Genomic DNA, 18,266 nt, shown 5'->3' with positions numbered 1-18,266 from the left:
TGTGTGTGTGTGTGTGTGTGTGTGTGTGTATACCACATCTTTATCCATTCATCTGTTGATGGACATCTTGGCTCCTTCCATAGTTTGGCTGTCTAGACAAATCAGAGTGAAACTGCAGAATGCTGAGCATAAAGGGAAGACTTACATACTACTTGAAAGAAAATTCACAAAGGAACCCAGAATACTGGCATTCTTTTCTTCAGCAATAATAGGTGGCAGAAGACATGAGCTAATAGCTTCAGAGTGTTGGGGTAAAGTAACTTTCAGTCTAGAATTTTATACCCAGCTAAACTGTCATTCAAGAGAAAAGCCAAAATACAAATAATTTGAGATATTCAAAGTCTAAGAGTATGCCACCCGTGACCTTCAGTGAAAGAATGAATTAAGGCTAGATAGGATAAAAGTGAACACAGAAGTGGTGGATAACATGAAGGCAGTGACATGCAAACCTTTTATTAAATGATAATAAGTGTTAATGACTAAAAACACAATTGTTGGTATTTCAAAAAACTAAAATGTGTTTAAGACAAAGACAAGATTGAGGGACAAAGGGATTCAGTGGATAGTGAAAATAATAGTTATAAGGGCAAGACAGAAATATTGAAGGAAAAAAGTAGAAAAAATAGCTAAATTTTACACTTAGAAAAAAACAGCTAAATAATTGACATACAATCTGTAGCTTTTAAACCAACAGAGGGAGAGAGAAGAGAATGTAGAAACTTTGAATCCAGTGGAAGGCAGGAAAAGAAAACAAAAAAGCAAAGAAAAAGGATGGTAAGTAGAAAATAAAAACTAAGATAGTAGAAATAAATCCAATTATATGAGTAGTCACAGTAAGTATTAACAGGATTATACTCTTCTATTGAAAGGTAGTTTATGAAATTGCATTTTTAAATATGTTCAGTTATAGCCTGCTTCAAAGAGAGATACTAAAGTAAAATCTCACAGTTCAAAGGATGAGAAGAAGGTAAACCATATAATATTAATTAGAAGGCACATGAGTATAGCAATAGATAAAATAGAATTAAGCAAAAAGCATTATAGGAATAAAGAAGAGCACTGGTATGCAGTTAACATCATAAATTTAAAATATATAAATCAAATGCTGGCAACAGTATAAGGAAAAATTGAAAAATTATCAATTGTAGTGGGTGATTTATTTAAATCTTCTATCAGTAACTGATAGGTCCCTCAAACAAATTTCTGAGGATTTGTAATATTTGAAATGCAGAATAACAGTTTGGTAAGTGGCTTTTCATCTTTTTCTGACCACCACTTATAATAAAAAAATAAATTTTATATGCAACATAGTAAAAATATCTATATTATGTATGTGAAACAGAAGTTTCACAAAATACTATTTCCTATTCTTTTAAAAATGCTGATGGGGTCCCCTAAATTAATTTTACAACCCCCTTGTGAGTCACAACTCATAATCTGAAAAACAATAGCTATGCATAGACTCCTGCATCCAAAAGGGAGAATATATCTTCTCTTCAAGTATGTGTTTACAAAAATTCAACACATACTATCACAAATGAAGGCTCCATACATTTCAAAAAAGCCCATATCAAACTGTTCACACTTTTTAACCATAAATACTCTTTAATTAGGGAAAATCAAAAGGTAATTTTTTTAAAAACGCTCATGTGTTTGAAAATTTTTAAAAATACAGTACATAATACCCATGTGTTAGAGAGGTAATCATAATAAAAATCATAAAACACTTAGAACTGGATGCCTATGGAAAGTGCTGTAACTTTATTAAAAAGACAAGGAAGGACGGGGCACCTGGGTGGCTCAGTCGGTTAAGCCTCTGCCTTCAGCTCAGGTCATGATCCCAGGGTTCTGGGATAGAGCCCCACATCGGGCTCCCCGCTCAGTGGGGAGTCTGCTTCTCCGTCTCCTTTTACCCCTTCCCCCCCACTCGTGCCCTTTCTCTCTTACTCTCCCTCTCCTCTCTCTCAAATGAATAAAATCTCTAAAAAAAAAAAAAAGACAAGAAGGATTGAAAATAGGTGAGATAATCATTTAACTTGAAAAACCGTAAAAGGAACAACAGTAAATTAAGATCAAAATAATGAAAATACAGAAGTCACCTAGAACAGCCAACATGTGGGAGAACAGGAGAGAACAGTGCCTCCAGCAGTGTCTGGTACATGGTAGATGCTCATTCAGCACTTGGTGAAGGAACGAGTGAAACTGACAATAAACCACAGAGGGGATCACCTCTGGAGAGACTAATATCGTAAATTAAAAAAAAGAAAAGACCCACAGAGATAGTATTAGGAATAAAAAGGAATATAGCAGCAAATATAATGGATTATGGCTTAGATAACGTGTAGTATATTTATAAAATGGAGTCTTGTACACCACTACTGCAGAGAAGTGGACCTCACGAAATGTGTCTTGAATTGGTTCTGGAACCAGATCCAGATTAATAATGTTCTACTTGTTACTGGCTAGGGATTAGCATATTAGCTTCTATTTGGCCTGACGGATAAAAGGAAGAAGCACATATCCACCTGTGTGCCTGTAGGTTGTGAGAAACTTAAGATGATTCATCTGTGAGCAAATGTTTGCTGTGAAAAGTCAGAGTACATGTTCCTTTTGGAATTAGTTCTTTAACCTAACTTTCACCTTGAGATTTCTCCTCTCCTTTGGGAATTGGACGGGGTTGGTTGGCACCAGTATTTTATAAAAATGGTCAAGTTTGGGGTTTCTTTTCAGGACCTTCACAAACGCCCCTACGCCTCTGTGCCATAGCCCTGCAGCAAGGTCAGCATTTCTAGCTCTCCTCTGCCTGCGGAATCTTGAGCATTTTTCTTGCATGGGTCCTTCCTTCTATAGAAAGGTCATCCCTGATGTGGTGGCACGGATCCAGCATAAACTTTTAGGAAACCACTGGAACAGAAAACGAGTACCTCTGTGTTAGAGATGTGGAAAGCCTTGAAAAGAACTCGAAGAGAAACAATAGAGCACCAAACCACAGTCAGTCTTATGAAGTAATGAACAAAACAGATCTTAAAGAAAGGATACCACTTTCAGAAAAGTTTCCACTGATCAAAATAATGGGCAAAAAAAAAAAAAAAAAAAAAAAACAGAGGAAACCACAAATAAAAGAAATAAAGATCCACAAAAAAGCATGTCAGAAGCCTTACCAGCAAAATGGACAGTAGGGATTGTGCTTAGTAGAACCCTCCCTGACGGGTGATGATATGTCACATAGGCCGGCTGGATCGTGGGCTCCCGATGCCAGTGGAATTCCTAGCCAGCTGTCTGATCAGCATATATTCTCAAAGTAGAGACTAGCACTAGAAGAAATCGTTCAATAATAGACGTAGACAATACTTCTGCTTATAGAGATATTATTTATTTGTAATGCATTGCTGAACAGTTTCTTTGAAAGGCCCAGAGAGGCTGTTCTCCCTTACTCAAAGTCGGGCCTTTTCTTGGACTTCAGGAAAATGCAAGAGATCGAAGGAGTAGGCAGAGTGAAGGAAGTAAATTGAATTCTGGGTTAGAAAGTTAACGCTTAATATTTAACTTTTCAAGTACTAGCCATGAATCTGTCCATTGGAAAGATCCTGCCTTAGTTGAAAAGAGCATGTCATTATTAGTGGAATTCTTCTAATTAGACATCTTCATTGCTGCAATACCTGCTACTAAGGCCATGTGTCTTATGTCAGCGCTGAAGTAGCTCAGTTCACCGGGAAGCCTGCCCTTTAGCGGCTTTTGATAATTACACAGTTCGTTCTGTGGAGACAGGTCTGAACTAAGCCGAGCACCACAGCTGAGACTGTAGGAAGCCTCAAACTCTCGACCTTGGGCTATATCTCAGGCTCCTGCATCTCCCGGAACCCACACCACTTCCAAGAGGAGCACTTAAGGAACACCATGGGACTACGTAGTCACATCTAGCACTCTTCTCGGTTTAAACTCTAACTTTTGTATAGTATAAAATTAATGGCACTTTTCTTGTCCCATCTTTTCAGTATTCCTCTCTGCAAAACTCTTGATACTTTTAGAAGTCACTTTTCTGAGCTCATCTTAGAGCTGCCTCTTCGTATTCCTTATGTACTATGGTCAGCAAGCAACAGGTAATGGGACTGCACCAGACATAACGTGTAGCTTTGCACATTCAGCTCTCCAGAGAGACAGGGAATGTGCAATTTCAGTAGCACCGGACTCCATTCAACGTTCCTCTTGGGATGGGATGGGAGATGCATCATTCCTCCCGTCTGTCTCATTTCCCACGAGCCTCCCCCTGTGCTGTGTGTTCTTCTCATGCAGAGAGCCATGTTAGATGGCAGGCCAGCCACTGTATTTGGTGCACAGGTGAAGAAATGGTGGTTTGTTCTGATGCTAAAAAGTGTATATTGGATTTATTGAGAGGTAGTTTGTCAATCTCAAATGAGACCTCTCTTCTTCAGGGAGTTGAAGAGTAATTTTGACCATGAGATTGCTGCCTGGTAGATTGCCACTTAACTACCTTTTGATTTTAATAGCAAATTGCTGTTAACTTCTATGTTCTGAATATGTCGTGGTCCTTCTTCTACAGTTTAGCACTCATATTCCACATTGAATCAGAGTCACCGAGTCACCTGACTTCATAGGCTTATAGCAAATGCAAAGATGGTTAGTATTTCCAAGTAAAAATACCAAATACTAATAAAAGTTAATGTTTATTTAGCCATTAATATAATCCCAGACACTGCACTAAGATTCACCATCTTATTTAATCCTCAACAACCCTATGAGGTGTCTTGACATTAAAGCACAGTGACTGACTTAGACAAGCAAGGGAACACATACATACCTTCCTGTGTAACTATTTCCTAAAACACAGGTGCTCCCAGGAAGCCAGCAAAGAATGATTGCAGAAGCAGACCAGCAAGAGCAAATTAACATACAGGCCCTAAACAAGCTGTGGTTCAAAAGTTCTCATTTAGGAGTGGGTTGTCCAGAAGCTGGAATGTATTTTCCCAGGGAAATGGTGTTATCACAACACAAGCATATTTACCCCTGGTGTGCCTGAAGTAGTAAAAACACAGACCCAAACCATTTTGTGTACCAGTCTTTTCATGGAAAAATTCACTCTGAATTTCCTCCTGAACGGCTGCTGGACACATTTCTCCACCACTGGGGAAATGGGGAGCCTATGCTAGAAACAGAATCATTAGAAATGTTCAGTCAGAATCAGAGGTGAGTTCCAAGGCCTGTGATAGGAATGGATGGAGAGAGGAGGATGGAAGAGTGACTGGCGCTGGGGACAAAGGGGATGGACGTAGAGGGGCAGGTGATGTTGGGAGAGGAACAGAAGGAAGCCCATGAGGGTGAAGGGTGGGATAAGAATTCCAGAGAGGAGAGGAGAAAGAGTTTGAGGATCCTGAACTCACTAGTTGTAAACACCTAGGGACTCTGCTCATCTCTCAGGTAGCTCCCTGTTCAGTGCTTTTGTTTCTTCTACAGACTCCAGTGTTTTGCCTGCCTGCTTCCCTTTTACTGTTTAACACGCAGAGCTTCCTCTGTGATACTGAGACCAGCCCCATGGCTTTTCTAGACTCCACTGCCCCTAATGCGGGCAAGTGGCCCTAAGGTTTTTGTTTTTGTTTGTTATTTTGAGTGGTTTTTAACTTCTGTAGAGGAAAGAGCCCATCCCAGGCTCCAGAACATTTCCTTTTTCACTTGGACCTGGAAGAGCCAATATTAGCTACAGATGCTTTGGATAGGTCTTTGGGTCCATAAAGGGCTGAAATAAAATGCATAAGCATTCAGATGTAGCTCTCTGAGGCTGAGGCTTATGGGAAAAGGGAGAAGCCCTCTGTTCCTTTCTCCTTTTTGTCTCCGGTTCCTTTGTCCTCCAAATGAGAGTGGAAAGAAGTGTGGGAAGGGCCCAGACCGCAGCTTGCTGGAGGGGAAGGGTACAAGACAGTGTGTGATCCTCGCATCACTGCTGGGGTGTGTTCTCAAGGGGCATGTCTCTGTTGGGGGTGTAAGGACCACCTGAGCACCTAAGCATCTGCCAGGGTCTCTAAGTGCTCTTCGTACCACCTTCCCCTTACCCACGAGTCACGTTTTCCTCATTTCTCTGGTGATAGAGATCACTTAGACACCCGGGGAGCTGTAAAAAGCCTCAGTTCTCAGGCTTTATCCCAGACCCACTTAGTCAGAATCTCCAAGGGAAGGGCCTGGAAAGCTGTATGATTAATAAGTGATCCCAGGTGGTTCCTGTCAAGGATGTTTGGCAGACACTGCTTGCCTACCCCTCTACCTGGCTGGTCTTTAAAGGCTCCTAGGACATTCTAAACCCCTTTCTGTGTCAGATTCATTATATGTATATGCTGTTTCTTCTCCATGGAAAGCTCTTACCTGTTCCCTACTCTTGGCCAATCCCTACTTCTCATAACTTCATGACTCGGCTGAAATACAATTTTTTTGGAAAGACCATCCTTGACCACTCTCATCGCCATCTCAGTCAGGTTCCCTTGTTTCACCTTGTGCTTTTTCTCCTGAGCATTTATCACATAGTTTGTACCTCATGTATTTGCCTAATCTCTACCTCCTCACTAGTACCAAGCAGAGGTAGTACTTAAGAAGTATTTTTTGTGTGGATGAATAAATGGAAAAACAATGCTAGGAGAAGGGTTTCACAGGTTGGATTGGATGCTGCTCAACAAATAAAGAATTGAGCATATGAAAATTTTAATCTTCCAAGGTAAAATTTTCACACATCAACTAAAGTCAAGGTAGATATGGGTCCAACAAGTAATTTGTATTTATGGGACAATGGATCAGATTTTTTTTTTTAAAAAAGATTTTATTTATTTATTTGACAGAGAGAGAGAGAGCGAGAGCAGGAACACAAGCAGGGGGAGTGGGAGAGGGAGAAGCAGGCTTCCCGCTGAGCAGGGAGCCCGATGCGGGGCTCGATCCCAGGACCCTGGGATCATGACCTGAGCCGAAGGCAGACGCTTAATGACTGAGCCACCCAGGCACCCCGAGATTATTTTTAAAATAATAAATGCCTAATGTGCGTAAAATGTGATATTAGGAGCTATGGATACAACAGTGAATAAGGCTGATACAGTCTCCGTCTTTATGGAGCTTTTTAGCAAGGATAACATATTAAGCAACCAGTTGCACAGTCCCATAATTTATTTATTTATTTGAGAGCGAGAATGAGAGAGAGAGAGCATGAGAGGGGGAGGGTCAGAGGGAGAAGCGGACTCCCTGCTGAGCAGGGAGCCCGATGCGGGACTCGATCCCGGGACTCCAGGATCACGACCTGAGCCGAAGGCAGACGCTTAACCGACTGAGCCACCCAGGTGCCCCATTCACAGCGTGTGCTTTCTTGAAACTACATTCCAGTGGAGAGAGATAGGCAAGACGTCTTCATATTTCAGAAGAAGGGATAGGTTGGTCATAGCAGTCCTTTCTGATAAGATGACATTTGCACAAAGTCTTGAAGGAAGCAAGGGAACGAGCCACATGAGAGCAAGAGGCAGAGCCGTTGGAGGGCGTGTGTTTGATCTCAGCCTTCCATCTGCTGATCTAACCAAGCTGCTTGTGTTTCAGAGGCTCCTCCACAGAAGGGCAGCTGAACGGACTCCAGAGCAGCTTTAACGCTGCGGCCTTTGCGCCCATCACCAGCTCCGCAGGTTAGTGGGCACACCGGCTCCTTCCGCGGCCGGGGTGACAGGGCGGGGTGCCGCGCTGGGCATATTCTCACTTCTGCCTCTGGAGAAACATGCAGTTCAAAGAACGAAGAAGCATCCGGGCCTTTGAAGCATTGGCAGATGGACACTTGGGGATGGAATGGTTTTCCAGAACTAGTTCGAGGTAGATGACATTTCTCGGTCTGGGAGAGTGTAATCAGATTTGCAGCATTTAGTAAAAAGGTCCGTAACTGACTGGTGTTCCACTGTTGATACAGGATCCCCACATGCAGTACCTCCCACTAACTCCTCAGCACGATGGAGCTGTGTGGTCTTTGATCGGGGTCCTATCGTGCTAATGTAATGGCCTGTTGGTCTATTGCCAGGTGCTTACTGAGGTCTTAAAGCCTCTTAGTGTAGGTACCCACGTATAAGTCAGACAGCATTGGTCCAGGGGGAGTTTTCTGCGAGGACCAATTCGTAAAAGCATACTAATAAGTAATCAGAAAATTAAAATCACGTGGATTCCATTCAACAAATATTTCTTATTGAGCACCTCCCATGGAGAAAGTGAGATGCTGGGCACCGAGGGACATCGAGGGTGCACCAGGCAGACCCTGTGGTCAGGGACCTTACAGACTCAGGAAGAGAATAGAGTCAGCAGGGAGTGGCTCCAGGCTGGGTAAATCTCAGGTACTGGGGATGCATAGAATAACCGTAGACAGCACTGGCTGAACATCTGGTGTGTCCGGGACAGTTTTGAATGCTTTACATGTGATAACTCATTTGTTCATGAAACAGGCATAGAACAGGAACTGTGTTCCCGATTTCACAGCTAAAGAAATAAAGGCATAGATTATGAAACATATCCAAAATCTCATAGCTAGTAAATGGCAGGGCCGTATTGGAACCCCAGCGACTTGGCCTGGGCTTTCTAGGGGAAGAAACATCTAAGCGAAGGGTTGCACGTTGACAGGTCCCCCAGGAGAGGGGAGGCATGGAGCCGAAGGAGTTCCGGGAAGAGGGAACAAGGCCTGCACAAACGGGGGCGGGGGTAGCGGGGTGCAAATGCGCTGTCTGCGAGCCCTCCTGTGTCACCGTGGCTGGGGACTAGAGCGTGGGCAGGGAGCAGCAGGAGAAGAGGTCGTAAGAGGTAACAGGGCCGGTTTGTGAGCCATGTAGGGAACGTAGTCCTGAGTGCAAGAAGCAGCCATCGAGGAGTCTAGGGCCAGGGTGTGGAGGGTGTGTGTGTGTGTGTGTGTGTGACATAATAGACCTTCAAATGATTATAAGACCACTGCGAAGCCTGGTTAGACTGTATCATGGGGATTATTACATATATCGCATAGGCTTACTATGGAACTAAAGGACACAATATACAGAGAAAGGCTTTATAACGACACCCAGGGCAGGTAATGATATAAGAGTATAAAGATTTTGCTCTCCACTTAAGATCTTAGAACCTGAATTCAAGAAATATTTGTTGGGTGTCTACTTGCCCCTCCCCTCCCCCCAAAAAGAATTACTAGAATATGGTCGTTATTTTTAAGGAAGTAAAACTTCCCACTGGAACTGTTATGGCCTGGGAAATGGGTGGCTGGGAGAATTTTGCACTATAGACAGCTGAGTATCTCTATCCAGCAAATTGCTGCAGCCAGAGAGGGTTGCAAAGCAAAGGAGATGCAGGAAACCTGCCTACTGCATTTGCATGTCTAACTGATGTGTTAAGTACAGAATTGAACTCTCTGCATGCGCTCTGGCTGGGGAAGTTGGAAATTTGAGGAGCCAGGTGGCTCATACTCTCAGCATCTCGATCATGAATTAATATTTATTGACTGGAGTTATCTGTTAAGAGATTTTGTAACAGTTGTAATGCATTCAGTAGCAGCACAAAGTCGCAGAGCAAAGAGAAGTTGTGTATCTCCCTGGATTCTAATATCTACCTTTTCCCTGCTTCTGCCTTAAGACAAGTGTGTTCTTCTCGCCTTATTTAGGCTGCCTGCTGCTTACTGCTTTTGTCTCCAATGACTCTGGGCCTCTAACGTGCCTTGAATTTGTTTCTGTTCTGTGCCTTTCCTGGTGTTCCTGATGCTCAGTTAAAGAAACACTGATGAACATGGTATAGTGAGTCTCAGGCATTTTCCATACTTCCTAATAAACATTCTGCCTTAGCAGTACAATACTAACTAACCCCATTAGAGTTATTTATACAGCTAGTAAGTAGCTACCTGGCACTCCAGTGTTTCAACTACAAAGCATGTGCTTTTCTATATGACACGCAGATTTAAAGGTGTTATTCTAGGGGTTCAGAAGGGTGTCCTACAAAAAGGAGGGTAGGTTGCTATTAGAAACATTTTTCTTTAAACCCACAAGGGAGAACAACCCCCATAATAAGTCAAAGTTTACATGTCTCTCAGAGATGGGACATTTGTACCTCAACAGGAATCGCAACACTGACTTTGAAAGGTATTTAGCCCCTGTCTGGTCCAGTTAACTCAGTTGGTTAAACATGGTATTATTGAGTGCATGAATATAGCAAAAGTCTGTTTCCTGGCCCCTTGACCCTCTACAAGTCTAGCCAACCAGGCCTTAAAGCTGTGTCACTTTGTTCGTCGGGCGCCTGAATGAGATACTCGTTCATCCCAGCACAGTGTTGAAAAACAACTCCGAATCCTTTCTCACTGATGGTGACCTAGCGACATTGTTCTTCTAATTATGAACATTAAATGAGGTAGTGAATGTGAAAGCTGCTAGCAGAAGGCCTGGAATGCTCCACAAATGTTACTTTTTCCTTGACTTCTCTACTTCAAGCTAAACATTCTGACTTTGCTATGGAAGGGAAGGTGTAGAGTCAGCAAATTGGGAAACTTGAGAAGGACGCTAGAGTGAGGGCCTTTGGCTCAAAGCCAAAGCCATTGGCCTCCGTTCTTTATAACCATGGCGTTCTTGAGTTCTGAAGTGGCGATGGTGAACTAAAATAGCAGAGAGCCACAGATTAGATAACTGGCATTTCTCTCATGCTGACTTGATAGTGTAAACCACCATTCTTATAGGGTCTGAGGCCATACCAGCTGCCTTCATCCCTGGCCTTAGCTTCTGCCTACGCCTTTTCTGTCCTGGAGCCCAACCTTTGCCTGCCCCCCCCCCCCCGTTTGTTGATGTTGTTGTTGTTGTTGTTGTTGTTTAAAGCTCTTACGGGTCTGTAGTTGGTGGAAGGATTCTTACTGCCTTTTGAATACCAATGCTGGATTTCATTTACAAGAAGTGAGAAACAATGTCCTTGTTAAGTATCGGTTATTTTGGGCCTTGGTAAAATGCACTTTAGCTTTATCCTCTTTCTTTGCATGGGGCCGGGGCAACAGCACATCAGTGTGACTCTGACTGCCCACTTCACTGTCTCTCCATGTGACAAGAGAAGGGAACTTGTTTTAGTACAGAGTAAACCCAGTGGAGCGTAAACTCTGAGGATCTAGAAATCACTTTAACTTTCAAGCGAAATTATTTGCCTGGCAGTTCTCAGCAGAATGACCTATTTTTATTATTAGATTCTTATTCCTTTCACCAAGCGTTATATAGTTGTCATGGATCCTGGATGGATCTGGAGTATAATAGATTAATAATGAAAATAAATAAAGCTCTTGAGATGCTTGCCCTAGTGACTTATATCCTTTATTGCTCCCAAAGTGTTCTTCTCTCCCCGGAGCCAGAGGGGTAAGAATTTGGGTTGATTACCCACTCTTACAATGTTAGAAAGCAAAGGGCACAGATTTGGTGTTTGGCAGGAAACTTGGTGTCAGCACCTGGGCAAACGATGATCCCCTAAAACCTAGGTTTGTTGTTTTTTTTTTTTGGTTTTTGGTTTTATTTTCTTGAAATACACATAGCTGTTTATTTTCTCCTTTCTTTATGTTCTATGTATTTCTCAATTTTCTCTTTCCTTCTTTGGTCCTTCTGTCACCCGCCACCTAATGCTATATTCTGGGCAGTTTTCCAGGCCTGGTGTCCCTTGCTATTCTTCTCTCTCGTTGTTGTCCTATCCTAAGACCTAGTTTTAGAGTTGACCTCCTGTCCTTTCACCAAGATCAAATAAAGTGTTAAGTGGGGATTTTTTTTACATTTTTCAGGATCTTTGGAAGCTCCCCAAGTTATTTTCGCCAGATCCAAACCCTTGCCCACACAATCTGGAGCCCTTGCTACAGTTATAGGACAGAGAAAATCAAAGTCGGTGAAGTCAGGGCCAATTTAAGGTAACAGTAAGAATAAGAGCATATTTTTTAAGGATAACTTGCTGACTTTATATCACAGCAAGAGGCTTAATAGCTATCAAGAGAAGTGATAGTTTCTCAGAATGACAAAGAAATTGGCATTTTATAAAACCAGAGCTCAGAAGGACTCCAAAGTGTGGGTCAAAGTTAAGCTACCGTTAGCTTGCTTCTGTACTGGCCTACCAGTAGGTGGCGCTGTGGCAGTAAGAAATTTCCTTACTATTATGGAGGCTTTTGTTTAAAAATATGGGGACATTGAAGCCAATCAAAGAAAGAAACTAAAACCATGATTGAGTTATCACAGGTAAAGAGTAACAGAATACATTGGAAAACATGATATTTGAAGGTCAAATTGCAATAGCCTCTAAAGAGAATGAATATTGTTAAAGATACTTTTTATTAAAGAAGGCTTTTAGATTAGAGTTGTGTAGTTTGTGAACTGGACTTCCAAATAATGGGAGGCAGGAAGGAACAAAATTTTTTTAAAAAGGTTTTTTTGGTGAGGTCGATTAATTAATTATGCTTTCTTCTGAGTTAAGATAAGCATATGCTGTAATTGGCAGCCAAACAAACTGTAAACCCCAGTCTACCACCCACCCGTAAAAATCTCCAACACTGAAGGGTTGGCCTGACTTGATCTCGTGAGGCTGTACTCACACCACCAGCGCTGCCCCACAGTGTTTTGTTCCCAGCCATGGCCTTCAGAACTTTCCAGAAAATTCTATGAAACCACAAGGTTTTGATGATTCCTTTCCTCTTTGCTCTACCGTACACACTAAAGCATTAAAGGCACACCTGCTATGAGCTTAATACCCTTCTTATCCCTAGGGGAATACTTACAAACTTATTTGAGAAGCATTATTCATCAAAATACCCCAGGAGAGCAAAGGAGGGAGGAAAATTATTTACCCACCACAGGATTCATTTACATTGGATCAGAAAGCTTCAAATATCTTTCCCCAGCCCATCTGAACTCTTTCCAAAAAGGAATGAGAAGAGAGAAAGGAACACCAAATCCATGGCTTGGTCATCTACCAAAATGTACCAGAGAAACTGAAAACAACCAGAGTTCTGTTGGTATTACTTCACCAATGGTCCTTTATTCTGATACGAAGCAGCCTATCCAGTGATGAACAACTAATAGAATATAGAAAACTAAAGTGAGAAGGTCCATATTTCCTTGAGGACACTGGCAGCCAGAAGAATGAATGTGACACCAAGCTCCAAACTAAACCAATGACCTGCCAAGAAGTACTAATATCCATCAGTTTCCAGGACTGTGAGACTTGGACCTGCCACAGTTGTAATATCACTTTCCTTGAACCTATTTCACTAGTATCCCTTACAATCCACCCAGAACATTACATGGCAAAATAGGATCATCAGCAAAGAAGCCTTGGGAAAGAGCCCATCTCTCAACACTTAAATCTGTTGCAAACACAGCCCTGCGGAGCCTGAGCTGCACATAAGCTAGGGATAGGTGATGCTGTACTTTGTAATTAGCTGAGGTGGGGAGACCTCATGCCAAGTGTGTATGGACTCAGAAAACAGAGTGGGTCAGAGGGCCTCTGAAGGATCAGCCTCCCATGGTACAGCATAACTTCCGGAAGGCTCCAGAGGCAGCCCATGGCCACCTGCCACCTGTCACCTGCCAGGCTGAATAGGAGAAATAGGTAGTGTACGAAGTGAAGGGAGAGAACCCTAGAGTCCATAGCCCATCACCTGGATGCTTGCTTCCTCCTTGTTGTGAATGGGGTGTAGGCAGAATCACAGCTTGGGCAGAGGTCCCTTCAGCCACAGTCAAAAATGAATGTTATCACCAGCTGTAACAGTCCTAGAACCCCTTCATATGTGGGTTTAGGGAGGCAGACAGGAGATGAAAAGATTGAAGTGTGTTTGCATAGCATGTTATCTAAGACTGAGAAAGCATCAGTTGTCTTTATCAAAGAATGAGGGAGCCACACCAGAGGATACTGGGGACTAAGACTCTCAAAGATCCCCACTCTGCTGCCCCACGCAAGGGTCATATTTAAATATATGCACGATTTTGTGTCTTCTTAGATTCTGTATTGTCTGTTTGGCATCTCTTCATCACAGAACCAGTTAACTATGTTTTCTGTATTCTTGATGCTTTCCCATTTGGGGCCTTACAGAGCCAGGGAGAGACTGTAGCCCAGAGCCCACCAGAATTATTAACACTAGCCAGTCTTAAGCTGTTTACTCTGCCCTGCCTTGCCTTTTCCAGGGAAATCCCAAATAAGGCTCTGGCCTAGACTTTCTCCTCGCTCCTGTCTTCCGTCTCCTGACCACACTGGTGTTTTGCCCTGTGAGGCCTGTAGTGACCCTCTCTCTGGGACCCTGAGTGTAATCAGCTTCTTTCTGCCAAGCCTTGTTCTCATCTCCTCCATAGCCACACTGACTTGACCATACCATACCCAACTCGTACATTCTTAGAACACACGACAATAGAGAGAGTATCTTTAATGTGCCTTGCAAGGAACCAGGAAAAAATCTGAATCAATTAGGTTTATATCACCAAGTTCTAAGCCACCGGTCACAGCACTCACTTCATGATAGGCTGTATTCTACAAGTGATGTTTTAACAGTATGTGTGATGCTAGTCTCAGTCTGGCTGCAGCCACACAAGAAGGATGTGGATCCCTCTACATGGCCAAATCGCCTGGCTGTCAGCCATTGAAATTTCATGCTTTCCTGTCCTGAGGCCTCTTTCTTTTCAGTTAGTAACTTTCTACGTTCAGAAACAAAACTCAAGCATAGCAGAACAACCTGGTTAGAAGTGGGGGAGGAAACAACCTGGCTTTCAGTTTGGAGGAAGTAGGGGGATACTTCTAAGATCCCACCCAAAGGGGGATCATTTGCCTTAAAGAAAACCAGGGAACTCTATTTCTGAAATAGACTAAGAAGTGGACCACTGAGAGAGATAACATCAGAAAATTGATATCGTCTCTTGCTGAGCTGGCAAACTCCCAAGAGAGGAGTGATGATTCTTCAATTGTTAACAATTACTACTTTGTTATGAAGAGCAGTGGAAAGTGCAGTGGCCCCTTTCTCAAATTACATTTATGTTACAGAAGCACACACACACCCACTGGAAAAAATCCTTGGCACCCTGGGTGGTTAGACTTGTGCCTACCACCCCAGCTTGTAGCAGATTTGTATTGTCCTGTGTAATATCCATTCACTTTGGGTGGAAAAGGATCCTGTTTATTCTTGTATTCCTGAACTGGGCAGGTAACCAGCATAACATTGCCTTACTTTGTGAGTTTTTATACTTATCACTACAAGTTATCAGTCTATACTCTGTGGATGTGTGGAACCCACACATCTTGCTGCTGGTTTCAAAGAAATGCTTATTATAGGCACATACCTTTGCTTTACCATCCTTATATCCTCAGGTCATAATTGCTCCTAAAAGTTCTAAAGAAAGAAAATGGCATGCTAAGCCATGCCTGTCTTTGGAAAAAGCAAGCTTTGTACATGGAAATATTTACAACTCTGCTTGCCCGATCTGTAGAATTTACTGGGCCCCAAAGTGTGTGGGTGGGTAACTGTAGGGTGTGGAGAACGGTGGCTTGAAGTGTATTGCTCCGTTGGCATGACGGGCATTGACATTTAGTCTTTCAAATTATAATTATAAAGGAAAAGACTCTGCTTCTCTTGCCCTCTGAATGAAGAGCACCGCCAGTAAACGTAAAACAATAGTCTCTTATACCTTATTTGTGTACTCCTCTTTCGAACATGCTGGCGTTTCCATTCGGAACTCCCGTAGGTATCAGGAGCTCTCTTCTCTTGAAACCTAAAGCCAAGTTAAGTAGTTGTCTGCTTCCAGAGAGGAACAGCTTGAATGTGTGGCATGTCCCCTTAGCTATATGGGTAAAACGTAGCATGTATCCCCAGGACAAAAGGAGGACCTAACTTGGAAAACCAACCTGGTTGTGAGATGATGAGGTGAATTGAAAGGTCAGCTGGTTAGAAGTTGCTATTTTAGTGTTATTTATTTGTTTATGGTTAGCAGGTTAAAAAAAAAATCACTCCTTTTTACATTCAATTGGACTAAAAAGTGACTTTGAGGTGTTTTTCCCCCTTCTCATTCGCTTCTCATCTGCTTCCCAGGGAAATTAAGACACATTTTTCATGGGACAAACCCAAATGAAGATGTTTTAGAATTTGACAAGCGTTTTGTTTTTTGTTGGGTTTTTTTTTTTTTTAATTTCTTATGGCTGAGCTCAAAATGTATTAGGTAATGAATTGCTTGTAGTTAATCGGGTATCGGAACATGGCATCTTGAAAACCGCAGCTCTTTTTTAGAAATACGATCCCTCACTGGCCTTCTGTCTTTAGCCATCCTTGCTGCTATTCTCCAAGATAAATTGCCGTTGTGTGTACGTACATGTTCTTACCCTCCTCTTTTACGCAGAGAAGTCGAGTTGTCTCAATAGCCTGTTGATTAATAGAAGAGAGACAGCCTCAGTTCACCTCTGTTAAGGACAGTTAATGTACACAAGCAGAGGGAACAGTCTTGGGGGGCCAGACCTCATAAAAACCTACAACCTTATTTGGGACAATTAGCAGTGGCTAATCGGTGGCTCAGCAGCGCATCTGTTAGTCCATCCCTGTGCCCAGGTCAGCGGCTGGCTCCCACCATCCTCCCGGGTAGCAAGTCCGCCTTCCTCAGGACCCCACCTCTCTCGGTGGGGTTGTTTCTCTCTCCGTTTGCAGCTTTCAAAGGACAGAATTCGAATCCTTGGCATTCATTCATCCAACAAAGTGCCACTGGTGTAGAGACCTAAAGGCGGCAGGTGCTACCTGCAGACCCGTCCCAGCCTGCTACCAGGACAGCGTGATGATGGGACACAAGCTGCCAGCTTAGGCGTTTCCGGCAGTTTGCTTCAGGCAGCAGGGACAGCATACTTTCCATCACTAGCATAGAGTCTTATAAAACCACATACAGTAAAATAACAAAATATAAAGGGAAAATCAAGGCCAAATTCAAGATGTTTCACATTTTTCAAATATAAGACCAAATAAAGTGATGATAATCAAGGTTAGATTTGGTTATGAGTCTTCTCTAAGTCAAGACAAAAAGGGAAACATGATACATCAGGGTATATAGTTCTCATTTTCAGAAAGGAAGCCATACTCCAGAGGAAAATTAAGCTTTTTCCTAGCTTTTTTTTTTTTTTTTTAAATATTTTATTTATTTATTTGAGTGAGAGAGAGTGCAAGAGGGGGTAGGGTCAGAGGGAGAAGCAGACTCCCCGCCGAGCAGGGAGCCCGGTATGGGACTCGATCCTGGGACTCCAGGATCAGGACCTGAGCCAAAGGCAGTCGCTCAACCAACTGAGCCACCCAGGCGCCCGCTTTTTTTTTTTTTTAAGATTTTATTTATTTGAGAGAGAGAGAATAAGTGAGGGGGAGGGGCAGAGAGAGAGAGAGAGAAACAGACTCCCCACTGAGCAGGAAGTCAGATGCGGGGCTCCATCCCAGGACCCGGAGATCGTGACCTGAGCTGAAGGCAGATGCTTAACCGACTGAGCCACCCAGGCACACCTTCCTAGCTCTTATTCTTTTTTTTTTTTTTTAATTAACATATAATGTATTATTTGTTTCAGGGGTACCGGTCTGTGATTCAAGAGTCTTACACAATTCACAGTGCTCACCATAGCACATACCATCCCCAGTGTCCATCACCCAGCCCCCCCAATCCCTCCCACCCCCCCCACCCCATCAACCCTCAGTTTGTTTCCTGAGATTAAGAGTCTCGTATGGTTTGTCTCCCTCTCTGATTTCATCTTGTTTCATTTTTCCTTCCCTTCCCCTATGATCCTCTATCTTATTTCTCAAATTCCTCATATCATGAGATCATATGATAATTGTCTTTCTCTGATTGACTTATTTCGCTTAGCATAATACCCTCTAGTTCCATCCACGTCGTTGCAAATGGCAAGATTTCATTTTTTGATGGCTGCATAATATTCCTGTGTGTGTGTGTGTGTGTGTGTGTGTGTGTGTGTGTGTGTGTGTGTACACACATCTTCTTTATCCATTCATCTGTTGATGGACATCTGGGCTCTTTCCATAGTTTGGCTGTTGTGGACATTGCTGCCTAGCTCTTATTCTAAAAGAAGTATTTCACACGCTTTAGAGAAAGAACACTGAACAAAGCAACAGTGCCCTCACAACACAGCGGTGTGTTTCACGGGGTTACTTCTCGGTGTGAGCTACAGAAAGGCAAAACATGTCAGTTCAAGTCAGTGAAGACAGTTTTCTGAGGGACAAAACCATTATAGTCCAGGTCCCTTTGTGGTCCAATATAATCCAA

At 42.8% G+C, this 18,266-nt stretch overlaps 1 protein-coding gene across 10 annotated transcripts in view; it reads left to right on the top strand.

Moving 5' to 3' along the window:
- TTLL5 (tubulin tyrosine ligase like 5) overlaps positions 1 to 18,266 on the top strand; it is a 254,676-nt gene that overhangs the window by 200,096 nt on the left and 36,314 nt on the right. For 7 of the 10 annotated variants that reach the window (XR_014148337.1, XR_014148338.1, XM_081830183.1 and 4 more), the window contains one exon: positions 7,579 to 7,661. The exons of the other annotated variants lie outside the window; for them this stretch is intronic. Coding sequence is in view for 5 of the 7 variants with exons in the window: in XM_081830183.1 (XP_081686309.1) it covers positions 7,579 to 7,661 (83 nt within the window). In the remaining 2 variants the exon portion in view is untranslated. The remainder of the gene's footprint in view (positions 1 to 7,578; positions 7,662 to 18,266) is intronic. 10 annotated transcript variants of the gene reach the window in all.

Source organism: Leptonychotes weddellii, chromosome 9, assembly GCF_054177405.1.
Source record: "Leptonychotes weddellii isolate Sample4059 chromosome 9, ASM5417740v2, whole genome shotgun sequence".
NCBI lineage: Eukaryota > Metazoa > Chordata > Mammalia > Carnivora > Phocidae > Leptonychotes > Leptonychotes weddellii.
This window is presented reverse-complemented; position numbering and strand designations above follow the sequence as displayed.